Below are 15,899 nucleotides of genomic sequence, written 5' to 3'. Positions count from 1 at the left end.
TGATTAAGTCTTGATTTAGACTCATGAAAGGATAAAAGTGATTTATTTGTTTTTATGTTTATTTGAACTGAAAAATTCAAGGAGAGTGTAATCGATTATATTAGGGATGGAATGAGTACAAATTTGGACACGAATACGATCAATCCTGCCTGCAGAGTTCTGGGCGCAATGCATCATGGGAGTTGTAGTTTTTACGCCGCACACTTGCCGCTAATTTGTGTTGTAATGCTCACTTTGGATACTACAATTACTTACCGTTGAGAGCTGAGATGGCGATAACCAGCTTGTATAAAGTTGTATTCAATGAAATGAACATAACCGGGTCATTATGAATGATAAACAACATATAAACAACCTCACGTTGGTGTACTGCTTTGTAACGTTAATAATAATAGCATAATATCAAACGACAATAATGTTTGTAGATCTGGTATCCATTGCTTTCCCCTGCCCTCGAAGTCGCGGGAGATTTGTTATGGCCACAGAGAAGACCCCAGTTAAAATCACTGTTTATTAACGCTGTAGTTATGACCACTTTCTTTTTTTTACTGTATTTGACATTTCTCTCCTGACATTTCTAAGGTAAGACGAGTCTTTACTGTTGTCTTTTCACCCGAATAACCTACATTTAAACCTGTCTAAATGTAGATGTAGGAGCGCTGGCTAAAGCTAACCCTGACCTCTCTCATGTTTGAGTACGTTTTTTTATCCTTCAGGGTAAATCCTGACTCCTCTCCTGTTTCTAAATTTGATTTACTTATAATTAATCCTGACTCTGTCTGTTTCTGAATCAGTTTCCTCAGATTTAATCCTGACTCATCTCCTGTTTCTGAATCTATTTTTCACAAAATAAACACTGACGCCTCTCCGACAGCAATTAAACTAATTAAAGTGTAATATGACTGTGACTATTAGTAATTTTATCATTTGACATATTCTCTACAAAGTTCAAATCCTAAAACAAACAATCAAATTGCTTTTTTTGGTCCCTGAATGTGGCTATGTTTACCACAGGTTTAGTACTGAATCCTCCAGGACTGTAGGTGTCAGTATAATGTTAGTTTCACTTGCTCAAACAGTGTCTCACAATGGAAAACATGCCCCTGTTACAACTTTTTTGCAGTGTGTTGCAGGTGACAATTTCTAAATGTGATTATATTTACTACATTTAATGAAGATGTTGGAATACTGTTGTTTATGCCTTTGTCAGTTTAAATAAAATTAAGAGATTTAACACATTTTATAAAATCTCTACAGCCGGCACGGTGGCGCAGCAGGTATCACAGTCACACAGCTCCAGGGACCTGGAGGTTGTGGGTTCGAGTCCCGCTCCGGGTGACTGTCTGTGAGGAGTGTGGTGTGTTCTCCCTGTGTCTGTGTGGGTTTCCTCCGGGTGGCTGTCTGTGAGGAGTGTGGTGTATTCTCCCTGTGTCTGTGTGGGTTTCCTCCGGGTGGCTGTCTGTGAGGAGTGTGGTGTGTTCTCCCTGTGTCTGCGTGGGTTTCCTCCGGGTGACTGTCTGTGAGGAGTGTGGTGTGTTCTCTCTGTGTCTGCGTGGGTTTCCTCCGGGTGACTGTCTGTGAGGAGTGTGGTGTGTTCTCCCTGTGTCTGCGTGGGTTTCCTCCGGGTGACTGTCTGTGAGGAGTGTGGTGTGTTCTCTCTGTGTCTGCGTGGGTTTCCTCCGGGTGACTGTCTGTGAGGAGTTGGTGTGTTCTCCCTGTGTCTGCGTGGGTTTCCTCCGGGTGACTGTCTGTGAGGAGTGTGGTGTGTTCTCCCTGTGTCTGTGTGGGTTTCCTCCGGGTGACTGTCTGTGAGGAGTGTGGTGTGTTCTCTCTGTGTCTGCGTGGGTTTCCTCCGGGTGACTGTCTGTGAGGAGTTGGTGTGTTGTCCGCATGGGTTTCCTCCGGGTGCTCCGGTTTCCTCCCACAGTCCAAAAACACACGTTGGTAGGTGGATTGGCGACTCAAAAAAGTGTCCGTAGGTGTGAGTGTGTGAGTGAATGTGTGTGTGTGTCTGTGTTGCCCTGTGAAGGAGTGGCGCCCCCTCCAGGGTGTATTCCTGCCTTGGGCCCAGTGATTCCAGGTAGGCTCTGGACCCACCGCAACCCTGAATTGGATAAGGGTTATCCAGAAAATGAAAATTTCTACGCTTTTGCATAATTGGGGTTAGACATTTTTTTATCTTAGTTTTCATTCTGTCGAGGTGAAATCTGCAATTTCATGTGACAAACATGAAACTGAAAACTGAAGATGGCAGCAGTAAAGGTAGTAGTTGTTAGGTTGGTCACGATATTCATTTTTTGTGGTCGATATATTGTCTCACAAATGATTGCGACAAAGTAGTTCGGCATCTCACTCTGAAGATATTACGTTAATTCTAATTCTTAATTCTATGTTTATTGCAGCTGAGCTCAGAATGACTGAGGAGAGTCTGACCAGTGAAAATAAAGAGAGAGTAAGTTTTCATGCCTTTTTTCATTTGTCATCAGAGCTCACTTTATAATCATTTTTATTTCTTGTGTACATTTAAAGTAATCCAAATACCAAGGGGACTTATTCTGACTGTGTATTAACATGTCCATGAATGATGTGTGTATGTTGACTTTCTTACTGTGGAGTAACTGAGGCTTTAGAATTGAAATGTTGTGTGTATGGTGTGTGTGTGTATAACATATTTAAATATATTTACTTAAAGCTGAGGCGGCGACTGGAGCTGCTGCAGAGGGAGTATGAGAGAACAGTTCAGCGACTGCAGGTGAGTGTGTGTGTGCCTGTGTTTTTGGGGTTGAGCAGTGAGAGTTTTAATGATGCTAAATTATTAGAGCTCCTTCAGGTGGTTTTCTGGTGTGAGCTCTATTATTAGTCTCCAGGTTTTCTGATGCCAAAATTAACTTGTCTGTGTGCAGCGTGCAGAGCGCAGGGAGGCTGTCCGCAGACATGTGCAGAACAGAATCTCGGACCAGAACCGGTTGCTGGAGATCAGCACGTCGGGCTCTTCTCAGCTGAGTCCTGCTTCTTCCTCTGTGTTAAACTCTGACCTGCTTTCAGACCAAAACTTACCACCGGAAACAGGTAAGTGTGCGCAGCAAATCAAACATCAGTGTGGCTGAAAGTTTAACTTGTGTTTATTGATAGTCAGAAAACACGTTATTTCTTACTAATTGAAGGAATAAGGTTTAAAAGACCGTTGGTCCCCCCCCCCCCAAACGGTGTTGGGAAACTCTAATAGGCGTCTTGCCTGTGACGTAGATGGTGGACAACACTCTAGAAGCTGCACTTAATTTAATGCAAAATGACGAAAAGGTGTGTTGTTTTTGGCTGCAATAATTCAATGTACAGTGGGACATCTGTGAACAAATGGCCCAAAGATCCCAAAATATCCAGAACATGGACTAAATGTGTCAACTTTAAACGGGCACTTTGGAAAGGACCATCCGCTCACTCCGTTATCTGTAGCTCATTTCACTGGCGCTTTTCCAACAATATGGGCATGTAAGGACACCAACGAAAGGTGTTCGAGAGCCTCTGTAACATGGAGGTAAACAGGGTAAGGACACTCACTTCGCCTGTTTTAGTTGGTGTTAGTTAACGTTAGCTTGACTTGCTAAACTCGGTGGCTCAGATTATACTCGGCTACGTAGCTGCATTACGGAGGTTTATAGTGTCGGATGAATTCGAGTTCGACTTCGATCACATTTACAAGAATAACGGTACCTCTACATTTGAGTTTAGCTTATTGCTAGGCTATTGTCATGAATAATGTTGGTTATTTAGCTAGATACTGTCATAACAGTCAGTCATAACGGTGTTTTACCGCGGCGTTGTTCAGCTGTTGTCCACCAGTGACGTCACGGCTGCGTTCAAGAATTTCCGTAGCGAGCTCGGGTTTTTCCGTCAGTTTAATAAAATTGTCAGTTTTAAAGCCAATTAAGCTGCTATTTTCATTTTAATTCATACTTATATATGTCAGTAACTAAAATAATGTTCATGGAGGTCCATTAAGTGGTGCTTAGCCTTTAATATCACAATATATTTCTTAATTTTGGTTGATTCAATATAATTGTGATATCAATATTAACAGTGTAAAAGCCACAGGAAAAACTGCCAAGAACAAACAAGAAACATGACATGTACAAACCGTTTAATTAATTTGAGGGGGTGGTGTAGGGTTGTGTACTCTTCTTTTAAAGATGCACAGTGCAGTTTATGTTACAGTTTCTGCAGTGCTGAGCCAGTAGCAACAACAGAGGCTCTCTTCCCCCTATTACAGCTCAATGAAGCATGACAATGATTTTGAAAGGACAGATCCTACCTAGTGTTCCTTTAAATGTTATTACGTAAATCAGCATCACAACATAGCTGTCTTCTTTTGTGCTTTAAATTTAGCTTTGTTTTTATTTTCAGAGCCTGATGATGATTTTCCCACAACAAAGAAAATTCCCCTCGTCCGTTTCCATCTCCCTGACACGTCTGACGTTTCTCCCTGTTCCACGCCATCATGCAGACGAAGCCCCACTAAACGCCTGCGTTCCAAACAGAGTCGCCTGCGTCTGCAGAGAAGGGAGAGGGAGTCTGATACTGACAGTCGGGAGAAAGGGTTAGAAGACGTGGAGGAAAGACTGAGTGAAGTGAGTGACCAGAAGATGATTAATGGCGAGGGGACTAGTTATAAGACGAGCCTGGATATGGAGAGAGTTGGAGAGAGTGGACAGAACGAGAAGAACCAGAATGGATGGAAGGAGAAGGAGAGTGATTGGGAGATGGATGAAGAAAAGCAGAGAGAGGGATTGAAGGATGGGTTGAGACCAAATGAGGAAAGCACAGATGTAAAGTTAAGGATGAATACAGATGCATCTCTCTGTTCAGCAGCAGAGACCCCCTTCCGTAACCAATCACCTGTGGAAATCTTTCCAACGAGCCAATTGGAAGTTCCGATTCGTCCGGTTGGCCAGTCAGAGGATAAGGATTCACAATCAAGCCCCTCAGCATCTGACCAGTTATTTTTGCAAATACAATCCTGCCAGTCACATGACCGTTCTGACCAATCCCAAGACAAGGAAGATGCGAATGGAGAAGAAAGTGGTGCAGAAAAAGACTGTGAAATCATAGTTCCACCCTCCTCAGAAAAGCCTAGTTTCCTTGACTCCTGTACTTTGATCGAGGGTCTACCGTTTCCGGTGGAGTATTACGTTCGTACGACCAGGCGCATGGCTGCATCCCAGAGCCCTGTAGACCTAGACGCTGTCATCCACAGCCAGCTCTCGGGGGCAAGGGGCAGGAGAAGGTCCAACCTATCACAGAGACAAACTGGAGGTCATGTGACCTCTGAAGCCTCTCGGCCAGACGGCAGACTGCCTGACCATCCCAGACACAGAGGGCGTGGTCAAAGGGGGCGGAGAGGACACAGGAGAAAACGAGCAGTAGGCATGACAACACGTACAGAAAGTTGTTCTGAGTCTCTTCCAGATTCAGAATCAGCCACTGAATCTCTCATCCAATCACAGGCTGAGCCTCTCCCACGGGCATCTGTGAGTCAGACGGAGCCAATCCAAACACCGGAACCTGCTTTAAATAAACCACATTTTAAAAACCTTTCAGACTCCCAGCTTAATCTGGACTGTAAACTCTTACCTGATGAAGTCTACCCGATATTTAGGAGGAGACCTAGCCAAGCGGAAAGGGTTGTGTTGAGTTCTCAAGACCAAGCAAGCACAAATGGTGAGCTATTTTTTTTTTTTTCATTTTCTGCCAAATGTTCTCATCAATTATTAGTTGTCTCCCATTTCACCCTTTCCCTGAATCGTTCTTGATCACACACAGTGACAGGAGTCCTTCAGGAGGACTGGGGAGGCAGCAAAACACTTCTTTTTAAGCTGCTGCTGATGCAATGCCACTAAACAGTTTAGCATATTGGAGGTGAACACAACCCCTCCAACTACGTCATGTGATAGCCCGCACGGCAAGCAGTGATTGGAGGAGAGCAGGCCACGCAACTGAGTTCTTTCTTATAGCCCTTTTCCACCAAATTTCAACTAGGGCTGGATGATATGGCCAAAATATATATCGCCATATATTTCTTGATATTGGTCCATACAAGGGAGTGTGGAAAGTGAACAGACTTCGTAGAAAATAGTTTTGATCATTGAGATACAGTGTGGATTATGGTTAACCCTTTGGGGTCTAAGGACATTTTTCTCAATTTTCTGAAAGTTGTCTTTAAAGTGCTTGTATTATAACATATTGCCCACATGTTTTATATCAAAATGTTCAGAACAATCTCAGCTCTCTCACGGAGAGGCCCATGTGACCTAGAGCATTTTATGAAGAGATAATCTGTCTCTAATCCTGAAAATCTTTATATTTCTTATGAAAACATCCCTTTACTCGTGTGGATGAATTGTTTTGATGATTGAAATGCACAATATCGCGTACAAAAGATCGAAAGAGGAGTTTCTGCACATTCACAAAGTGTTTGAACTGTATTTCTGCGCCGTGTTATCGCTAATATATTAATAGAATCATCGCCAATGGTTGTATTTGACGCGCCGTCATGTTCTTTGACCCAAGAGGGTTAATGTTTATGTGTATGTTGTGTATTTTTGCTTTCCAGACAGTTCGCCTCTTCTGCTGTCGTTGGCTTCACTCACTGAAGCTTTGAAGATGAAGAACTATAGACACCTTGGCCAACTGCTAACCACTTTCGATGTCCAGGATTTTCACCTACCAGACAATGAGTTTGGCCAATTGAAACTAGACAGACTCCGCACTTCTTACACAAACGTGGAACCTTTGATTCCATCTTACTCTGCGTACAACACGCGACGCAGCAGCAGGCTTCATGGCTTTAGATCACATAGGGATAAGGATAACTCTGAAGTAGAGTGTGAAGAACAGGAAAGGTTTAAGTCACGGAGTCTAACACCCAGCTGCTCTCTGGAGGGTAGCTTTCCTCTGAGTTTTCCTAATCGCTCAGGTATGAACGGGTATACAGAGTCAACAAAGCAGATACAGTCCGAGGCTGACAGCCAGAAATCCGACATTCCCAGTGGTGATCGTGATAATGATCCAGGGCCTGAGCATTCTGTACAGTTGAGCAGTGCTCACCAACTGGATGAATCTCTCCAGGACAAAGGTTACTCCCAGACGTCTATGGCCACTGAAGACAAAGAAAAGGAAACGCAGTTGAAGTACAATGAAGAAACACATGGAGAACAACAATCGTGCCCACGAAATGAAGCTCCACTACCTTCAGACCAAGGATCCCAATGTGCAGCACTGCTCAACCTTAGCGCATCACTGACATCAAACACTCAGCATGGTCCTGACCTATCCCTTCCACTTCTGGGCATCACGCCTCGTCTTTTGAACCCCACCTCACCCACAGTCCAGACTGGCCTTCTCGCATCTCCTTCTGACCAGAGCCTCGTTTTGTGTCCTTCTCAGCTTGAGCATGTGGCGACACCAAGGTTAAGCCAGAATGAAGGTCAAGCAGCAGCGTTAACCCAGAGCCAAGCTCCTGCCACAAGGTTAGGGTCTGAACTCAGAGAAAACACTCAACCAGCCACTGATGTGAACATTTCGGAATGTGCCCATAACGACATTCCTGAAAATAGCCCTAAAAACAAGGACAGTACAGAGGAAGAAGCCCAACATCAAGACATCACTGAGTTTCAGAGTGTTTCTGAATACGAGATTTGTCCTGAAACTGGGAGTCAGTCACAGAGACAGACTGAACAGAAGGATATTGAACAGAAGGGCAGTGGCCCTGTGACAAAGCCCTGTACCACCAATGAGACATCAGTCCTGTCAGCCAATCAGAGCCCGGGTTCTTATGTAACAGGCCAAAATGATACCACTGTGCATATGGCGAGTTATGCCAGCTTGGTGGGTCAAACAGCTGATACTGAGACAGCGTATCCTGGGACGCCAGTTGCCTCCTGTGACAGTCTTCAAAAGACTCACACTATAAAGGTAATAATCTTCCCTTAGAACTGTAATAGCACAGATTTTCTTAGACACTTAGAAACCACCTCTACCCTCTCCCCATTGATTTCACAGCAAGTGGATTACACTCTTTAGCTGCAGGAGGAGCCCAGGACCAAAAATACCAAATCTTACCTAGTGTTGCTTTAAAAGAATACAAAGCTTCCTCTTGCTTTTCCACCTTAAGTTTACAAGGGAGCTGCATCCATTTCCACTGGTAATTCCGTCACCATGGCAACCTCTTCATGGCCTCCATACGTGTGAAGCTTGGAACAACCTTTTAGTCAACATCAACCTGTAAACATAGTGTAGTAACTGGCAGTTTCTACATTTATAAATATTTGTGTGTGTCTCCCTCTTCAGGCTCTGGAGGGAGGTTGCGTGTTGGACGTGTGTTTGCTTCGACGGCCATCTGAGGACTGGTGTGTGTGTGTGGCTGGAGAGTGGAGTGTGTGTGTTTGGGTCCAGAAGGTGGGCGTGCAGCAGTGGGATCTTCTACACACTTGGACTTTCACACAAGTAAAGGCACATATTTAATCTTTCTCTGTACAATTTCATGTCAAAAATAGTTTGATAGTTTATTTAATGTTAGACTTTAACTTTAGCAAGTGCACGGTTGACACTGATGTCTTATTTTCTGTGGTTTTCCAGTCTGTCATCTCTCTTCAAGAAGTCCCAGATTCTCCTGGCTTGCTCTGTGTATCCTTGGGGAGGCTGGAGATCACAGAAGTGAGGTGCATGAGCTGTGACTTGTTCTTAGAAATGGAACAGTAGCTTTATGTCTGGTTCTGTTAGAATGGAATAGAATAGCTTTTATTGTCGCTGAGAAAACAGTGTTCAAGAACAGTGTTAGAATAGTGAAATGCAGTTTTAGCATCCTCTCTCAGGCAGCAGTTAGGGGGGCGGGTTGATGGCTGATGGGTTGATGGCTTTCACAGCCTGGGGAAAGAAGCTGTGTTTCAACCTGTTTGTCTTTTAATTGTCTTTTTGGAGGGTAGGGGGGGAAACAGTGTGTGACCAGGGTGAGTGATGTCCATTGTGAAATGCTGATAGCCTTTTTCTGGAGTCGGCTGTTGTAAATGTCACTGAGGGGGGGTAGTGAAGTTCCTATGATTTTTTCCACCCCTCTCACCACTTGCTGCAGGTCTCTCCTGTCCTGTGCTGTGCAACTGGTGAACCAAACTGCAGCAGTATGTCGGGATGCTCTCGATGGTGGCTCTGTAAAAGTTCACCAGAAAGTATTGAGGGAGGTGGGAGTGCTTTAGCTTCCTGAGGAAGTAGAGACTCTGTTGTGCCTTCCGCACTTGGTATTGGGTGTTGAAGGCCCATGTGAGGTCAGCAGAGATGTGCTCTACTCTCTCAACCTCCACTCCATTGAGGAGGGCCGTGGTCTCGGTGCGGGTGGATCTTCTGAAATCCATGACCATCTCCTTGGTTTTATTTGGGTTCAACTTCAGGTTGTTATTCCTACACCATACTGTCAAGTGCTGGACCTCCTCCCTGTGGCTGACTCGTCGTTGTTCGTAATCAGTCCTACAATGGTGGCTTCATCAGCAAACATGATGATGTTATTGGAGGTGTGAATGGGGGAGCAGTCAGATGTGAAATGTGAGTAGAGGAGGGGGCTGAGGACACATCCCTGTGGGGTGCCTGTGTTCAAGATGAGAGTTGAGGATGTGTAGTCTCCCATCCTGACGTTTTGGGGTCTGTCGCTCAGGAAGTCCAATATCCATAAGCATAGTGAACTGCCTAGGCCCAGATCGCCCAGGTTTTGTGGAATAACTGTATTAAAGGCTGAACTAAAGTCCACAAACAACATCCTTACATATGAATTGATGAGTGAGGACTGAGTGGAGAGCTGTGATCACAGCATCCTCTGTCGACCTGTTAGTGAACTGTTATCTAGCCACTCATTGTTCTTAATGTTAGAATTTGAGCTGCTTAATCATCACCATCTGTTGAAGACGTGTTTGAGGTCTGAAAGATCATTGTTTCTCTCCTTTGTGGGTCTCTATAAGTTTGTGTGTTTCTACAGGGTCCTCTGCTGTGCCAGTCCAGCTGGAGAGTTCTCTCAGGCTGAGCTGTGTAAAGGTGCTCTGCAGGCTGTAGTGGCTGTGTCTGACCGCAGGCTGGTGTGCTGCACTGCTCCTGGAGCCCAGCAGAAAGTTACAGTGTTTACACTCTCCCCGGATGGAAGGTAATGTGAAAACGAAGTACGAAATTCCACTGAGGGCCTGCTCTTTTTTAATTGTAATTAAAGGCGACAATATTTGTTTGATTTTTAAAAGTTAAATGAAATAATCATACACTATATTCATGATCACCATCTTTAAATCGTCGAATCCAAAACTCAAACAAGTCCATGACATGCTCCTGCTGCACTTTTATCTTAAAGGAACTCATAATGAATGCAGTGACATAAATTCCTCCCTCTTGCCATTTTCATGCAATTACATTTTTAGCTTATTTCTAGTTGAATAAGATGACAATTGTCATTTTTAATGCCACACAACAGTTACCACTCTATGGCAACTAAGTGAAAATTCATCATTTATATTATGTGAAGTTGATGATGTAATTATAATGAAAACAATGCGTTAACCGTTAAAGCTGTTATTCTTTTTCATGACAAACGTGACTATGTGCAGGTAAAGTCACACTGATCTGTTCATTCATTCTGTCTGTCTGTATGTCTGTCTGTCTCTCTCTGGCCTTCCCTCTCTGTCTGTCTGTCTCTCTCTGTCTCTCTCTAATCTCTGCAGAGCTACAGATTCCCTAACCCTAGTTTCGACCAGTCTAAGTATTCAGACCTTGGCCGCTGTTGAAAATAAGAAAGATGCACTCATTGGATGGACTGAATGTAAGACCCTCCTGATATGGTGAGAATATCTGCTGGGTTCTCACTCCTTTAGAAATGTTCACAAATATTAATATAACACTGACTATATATAAAATTTTAATGTGTTGTTACTATTATGATTGTTCTTTTATATAATTTCATAATGTTAAATATTTCTTTCACCACTTTTTCCAAGTCTGTATCTTCTTTATTTCAGGAACATGAAGTCCGGTCTAATGATTCAGACTGTGCGACTGGCAGAGACAATGTCCACAGCGGTCTGTCTGAGAGGATGGTCGTATAAGGTGGAGAATATAATCATTAATATATATGTGTAGTATTCTACATGGCCAAAGGTTTATGGGCACCCTGTCTAATTTCAGTCATGCTCGTTGTTAATAGATGAATAAATTGGACTATTCGGATCTATAACAGTTCAGTGACTTACAGCATGGCATTATTACAGAACACCACAGCCTGGGGATGTTTCCTTTGTTTGGTGAGGGCTCTTTAGTTCCAACTAATGCTACACTGTACACAACCTTGTGGTCCCAGCATCATGGAATTGGTTCCACAGCAAACGATGGTGTTGTCATGTATGATGTAAAAAAGCAAGACTGGCCTCCACAGAGTCCTGACCCAAACCACATCCAGAGGATATACGTCTCACATCAGTGACTAATCAGTTTCCTAATAAAGGCTGGGCGACCTTCAGGACTTCTAATCAATGTAGTCTTGTCTGTGTGGGGAATATCCCAGTGTTAATACTTGAGCATATTTGCAGGACAGGCCTTGTGAGTGAACGATGAGGCCAAAAAATTGTTCATTATTCGTAGTCAATGTACAGTATTGATATTGATTTTCAGTCGTATCGCCCAGCACTATCCCTAATGCGCTAATGCTACATTCAACGCAGCCATGATTTAAACGTTAGTGGAAGCACTTATTGGTGTCTGTGGTTTTTAAATGAGGGGCTACGCACATGGATGTGATTTGGTCATATCATGTATCTGCTTTGTGAGTACGATGAACTGTGTTGTCTCCTGCAGGGGGCGCTGTGTGTCTTGCTCCAACGCGCCGGTGCATGTGATGAAAAGAATGATTCCCCTCTGTTCACAATGATTGCCATAAATCCACTCACTACCAAACACTTCACGCTGAACTCTTTCTGCACTCCAGCTCCTCATATCGAGAGGTGAGATATGTTTGTTGTGAATTATGTAAAGAATTGAATGTTGTTTCTCTAAGTATGCTGTCTAAGTGTGTGAATGAACCTTGGTTGAACAGGGTAAAATGAGGTCAACACAAAGAACATAATCATATTGTTTCGTATGAATCAACACACGATAATCAGTTCAGGATAAGCATCAGAAATGAGCTTAGCACAAGTTTTTTCAAGGGAATCACAGTAGAAATAGGAACTGGAGAGGAACTGGCTGCGGCTTCAGGATTCAATGGCCAGTATTCTCCCTCTGAAACAAATGCATGGGTTAAACATACAGTTAAACCAAAGTCCATTTGGTGAGGTGTGAACCCAACGCCACACGATTCAGGAGTAAGTGTGGATTGGCTGTAAACGATCCTTGTGAAGCAAATGGTTGAGGAAGTAATTAATATTCTAACTATTGGCACTTTTCCACTGCATGGTGCCTACTCTACTCAGCTGTACTTGCTGTTTAGTGCCTGGTTGGTTTTCCACAAACACATCTCCTTCCTTGAAATGTAATTACAAAACCCGGTCTCAAACAGGAACCACAGGCTTTGGAAACCACAACAACTGTGGTGGAAACGTTAAGCGGTGTTTACTCATGGCGTATTGCCGTGTTGTTGTTGTTTGGGACTGAACAGAACAGTATGGTTCCTTGTTGCAGCGGCCAGCTCTTGCTGGATTCTTTTGTCGTCCACCGATCCAAGAATTGTTTGAACCTCTTCAAAAGACCACAGCATAGGTCTGGGCTATTACTCGAAATCAACATTCAGAAATTCTAATCGACTTAACCTTGTCCATATCTATTATATCAATAATTTTTATTCAATTATGTCCCCAATGTTTTTTCATGTACTGTCCCTTTAAAACCACGCTACCAAGCTGTAATCAGGTGATTCTGCCCCTGTCTGCCACATGGAAGCAACCTGAACAAAGAGGCTGACCAAGTGACTCGAGCACAGCTGGTACCAAAGAAAAACACAGCTTCTGGGGTTTGGACGTGCTGTGTTTTGACTGTAATTAAGACGGCACTGAACAAAAAGAAGTCAAATGTTTCAGCCACAATACTGGGGCATATTTTCAGTTCAAGCCTCATCACTGAACTCTGAAAATACAAAAACACAATAATCATTCATTAATCGTAATCGTAGTAAAATACACAATTAATCGTGATGTTGATTTCCGCTCATATCGTCCAGCACTACCACAGCATAATTTTACGAGTCGGATAAAAACAAATGTGATCTCTGCTGCAGCTGGTGATTTTACAGATGGAGAGTTGGTGCTGGATGTCTGCATTTCATCATGGTTTAAGTCCCTCTGGCCCAACATTGCTCTGCAAGGTTTATACTTCAAGTTCAGTCTCTACTCGGCTCACTATCAACCACTAGGGAGCAGGGACTAAATAATATCCGGTTCCTGGTGCTAGGTACTGTATATGCCTAATGGAAAAGCAAAATAGCAGAGCAGATCTAAGTGCCACAACAGGCTTTTTCAAACTCCGAATCACATATACTGATGTAACTTGGATGCTTTAAAGAGTCTAAACAAGCTATATATAGTCTTTTTACTGCATTTTTTTTTTTTACATTTTTGTGTGATACTCCTCAGGATTTACATACATTTGTTCACAACAAAACACAAACACCTACAACAACATGGGATCTTTCAAAATATCTAAACAAAGTCAAACTTAACAGTGTTCCTCATTCCCTATACCTCTGCAAATTTTGTTATTAGTGTTCTCACACCTCCCCCTGTTTATGACATTTTAGGTAATTATCTAATTATTTTATGTATATTAATGACATTTGCAGAAATGTCCTTGGACTTTGACTAAATGTGGTGATTTAAATTAAAAGGAATTTTACTGGAAGGCTCAGAATATATTTTCACATATGCTTCCAACATGAATGTCTAGGCAGTGACTTTTAATTTGTGAAATAGTTATTTTAAAATGACAAGTATTATTTTGAAAACAAACTAAATGTAATAAACTCTGAAACTCAGAATAAATTATTTTTAAATTGTAGAAATGAATTCTACAGAAACCATTCTGTAGAAATCATAGACAGAAATGGAATTTAAGGACACACTGTCATTAACGTGAAGCACGAAATAGCACCCCCTGTGGGACACTTCTTAAACATGAGTGAGTATGTGTGTGAGCCAGTTCCATGAGGCTTTTCACAATTAAAAATGTGTGTGATGTAAACAAAGTGAGTGAATCCCTTGTAAATATTATGAACAGATTATGAACAATGGTGGCCACTGAATTGTAGTTGCGCCCAGTATTTTTTTATGCTAGTCCCAAACTCTGTATTGAATCACTATGCGATTATGGCCTCACATTATTTACGTTTATACGAACTGAGGGATATTCAGTAAAAATGCACAGCTAATTTTATCGGTAGTGTAAACCATCTATGGCTCTCTCTCTCTCTCTCTCTCTCTTTCTCTAGGTTGCTAGATGATGATGTTTGTGAATCTCTGCTGGCGGGTGTCTTCCAGTCAGGCCATTTGGTCATCTGGGATTTGAGAGGAGGCGTGTCCAGAGTGCTCGGAGATGGGGAAACACAAACGTGTCGACTAGCACGGTGGGCGGGGCCAAGAACTCTACTCACTGGATATTTAAATGGAGAGGTTAATCTCTATCAGTGTAAACCTACAGAAGCCAAAGGGATTTGTCATTAAAGTCTTTTTTTTCAGCAAAGTATTTATTTATTAATTATAATTTCTGTGTTTGTATGTATGTGAATGTATGTAAGAACCTGCTAAAAACAAACAAATGTGTACTGAATATATAGAACTCATGTGTGTGTTTGCTCTGGAAATGGAAATGCCTGCAAAATAAATATATTGACTTTGAACAATCCCTCACAAATCAGAGAGATGACAGAAAGGTAACTTTGGTTTTTATGTTTTGTATGGGTGTGGTATATTCACGCTGTAAAACATGTTTTTACCTGGCAAATAAATGTAATTTTAAAGACTCAGATTGCGAAGATGCTTTCCTGTCAGAACATACACGTTCAAAACTCTCCTCTTGATTTACTTATTTAAAATATACTTAATACATCGGCATTAAAAGATTTTAGACTATTTAAAGATGCACTATGTGATTTTTATCCTATTTTTTTATTGAGTACAAAATAAAAAACATGATCTAAAAAAAATTATTTTATCCACAACATTGGCACAAGTGCATTCTTTGGCAGAGAAAACCTGAACAGAATTGCCGTCCTTGTTGTGGTTCACCCGCTTGGCCACTGGTGGTCACCTTGACTAACACACTAGGGTGACCAGACGTCCTCTTTTACGCGGACATGTCCTCTTTTTTAGACTTAAAAAAATGTCCGGACGGAATTTCACAAACGTCCAGGATTTTGTTTTTCTAGAGCTTACATAGAATTTCCAGAAGCATTTCGTTCACAAACTAGTCCCGCCCTCCCCTACTCCGATTGGTTCGCTTGAGTGAGAAGGGGGTGTGTTGAAGTAGCCTAAAATCTTCTGATTGGACGGTCTGAGTGTAGAGCTACCGTTATTGGTCAATAACCTTCTCTATAAACATTTAATTGGTCAGTCTGCACATCAGTAGTCCTTGTTTACGTCAGGCAAAGCTCATGTACCTACCCTCATCTTGAGCAGCTATGCCGAAACGTAAATGTAAGTTCTTGGATGAATTAAAAAATAAATCCCCATGTTTTGTGTAGCAAATAAAAGTGTAAAGGACCTAAAAGCACACACAGGTTCAGCTATGAATACAACGGCAGCGAGGGGTGAGTTATTCATGTTTACAGTACTGTACAAAGTCAAAGGGTGGGGATGGGGGGTGGACCTACCATCCTCCAAAAAAAATAGTGCAGTTTCTGC

General features: G+C 42.4%; 1 protein-coding gene across 1 annotated transcript; it reads left to right on the top strand.

The window, feature by feature from the left end:
• The first annotated feature begins 448 nt into the window (after positions 1-448).
• palb2 (partner and localizer of BRCA2) lies at positions 449-14,990 on the top strand. Its single transcript, XM_066650096.1, has 13 exons — positions 449-582; positions 2,403-2,452; positions 2,693-2,752; positions 2,904-3,069; positions 4,402-5,715; positions 6,608-7,968; positions 8,344-8,499; positions 8,632-8,714; positions 10,016-10,177; positions 10,743-10,859; positions 11,037-11,124; positions 11,869-12,014; positions 14,489-14,990. Exons 2-13 carry the CDS (start codon positions 2,414-2,416, stop codon positions 14,718-14,720), a joined length of 3,924 nt encoding a protein of 1,307 aa, XP_066506193.1. The 5' UTR covers positions 449-582; positions 2,403-2,413; the 3' UTR covers positions 14,721-14,990.
• Positions 14,991-15,899: the final 909 nt, after the last annotated feature.

This window comes from Hoplias malabaricus, chromosome 2 (genome assembly GCF_029633855.1).
Source record: "Hoplias malabaricus isolate fHopMal1 chromosome 2, fHopMal1.hap1, whole genome shotgun sequence".
Classification (NCBI taxonomy): Eukaryota; Metazoa; Chordata; class Actinopteri; order Characiformes; family Erythrinidae; genus Hoplias; species Hoplias malabaricus.
The sequence above is the reverse complement of the archived record's forward strand: the minus strand, read 5'-3'. Positions and strand labels throughout refer to the sequence as shown.

Excerpts from the sequence above, each read along its gene's own strand:
- palb2 (XM_066650096.1), top strand. The coding sequence starts at position 2,414 with ATGACTGAGGAGAGTCTGACCAGTGAAAATAAAGAGAGA. Across the intron at positions 7,969-8,343 it reads AAAAGACTCACACTATAAAG|GCTCTGGAGGGAGGTTGCGT; the intron begins GTAATAATCTTC and ends CTCCCTCTTCAG. Across the intron at positions 10,178-10,742 it reads ACACTCTCCCCGGATGGAAG|AGCTACAGATTCCCTAACCC; the intron begins GTAATGTGAAAA and ends TAATCTCTGCAG.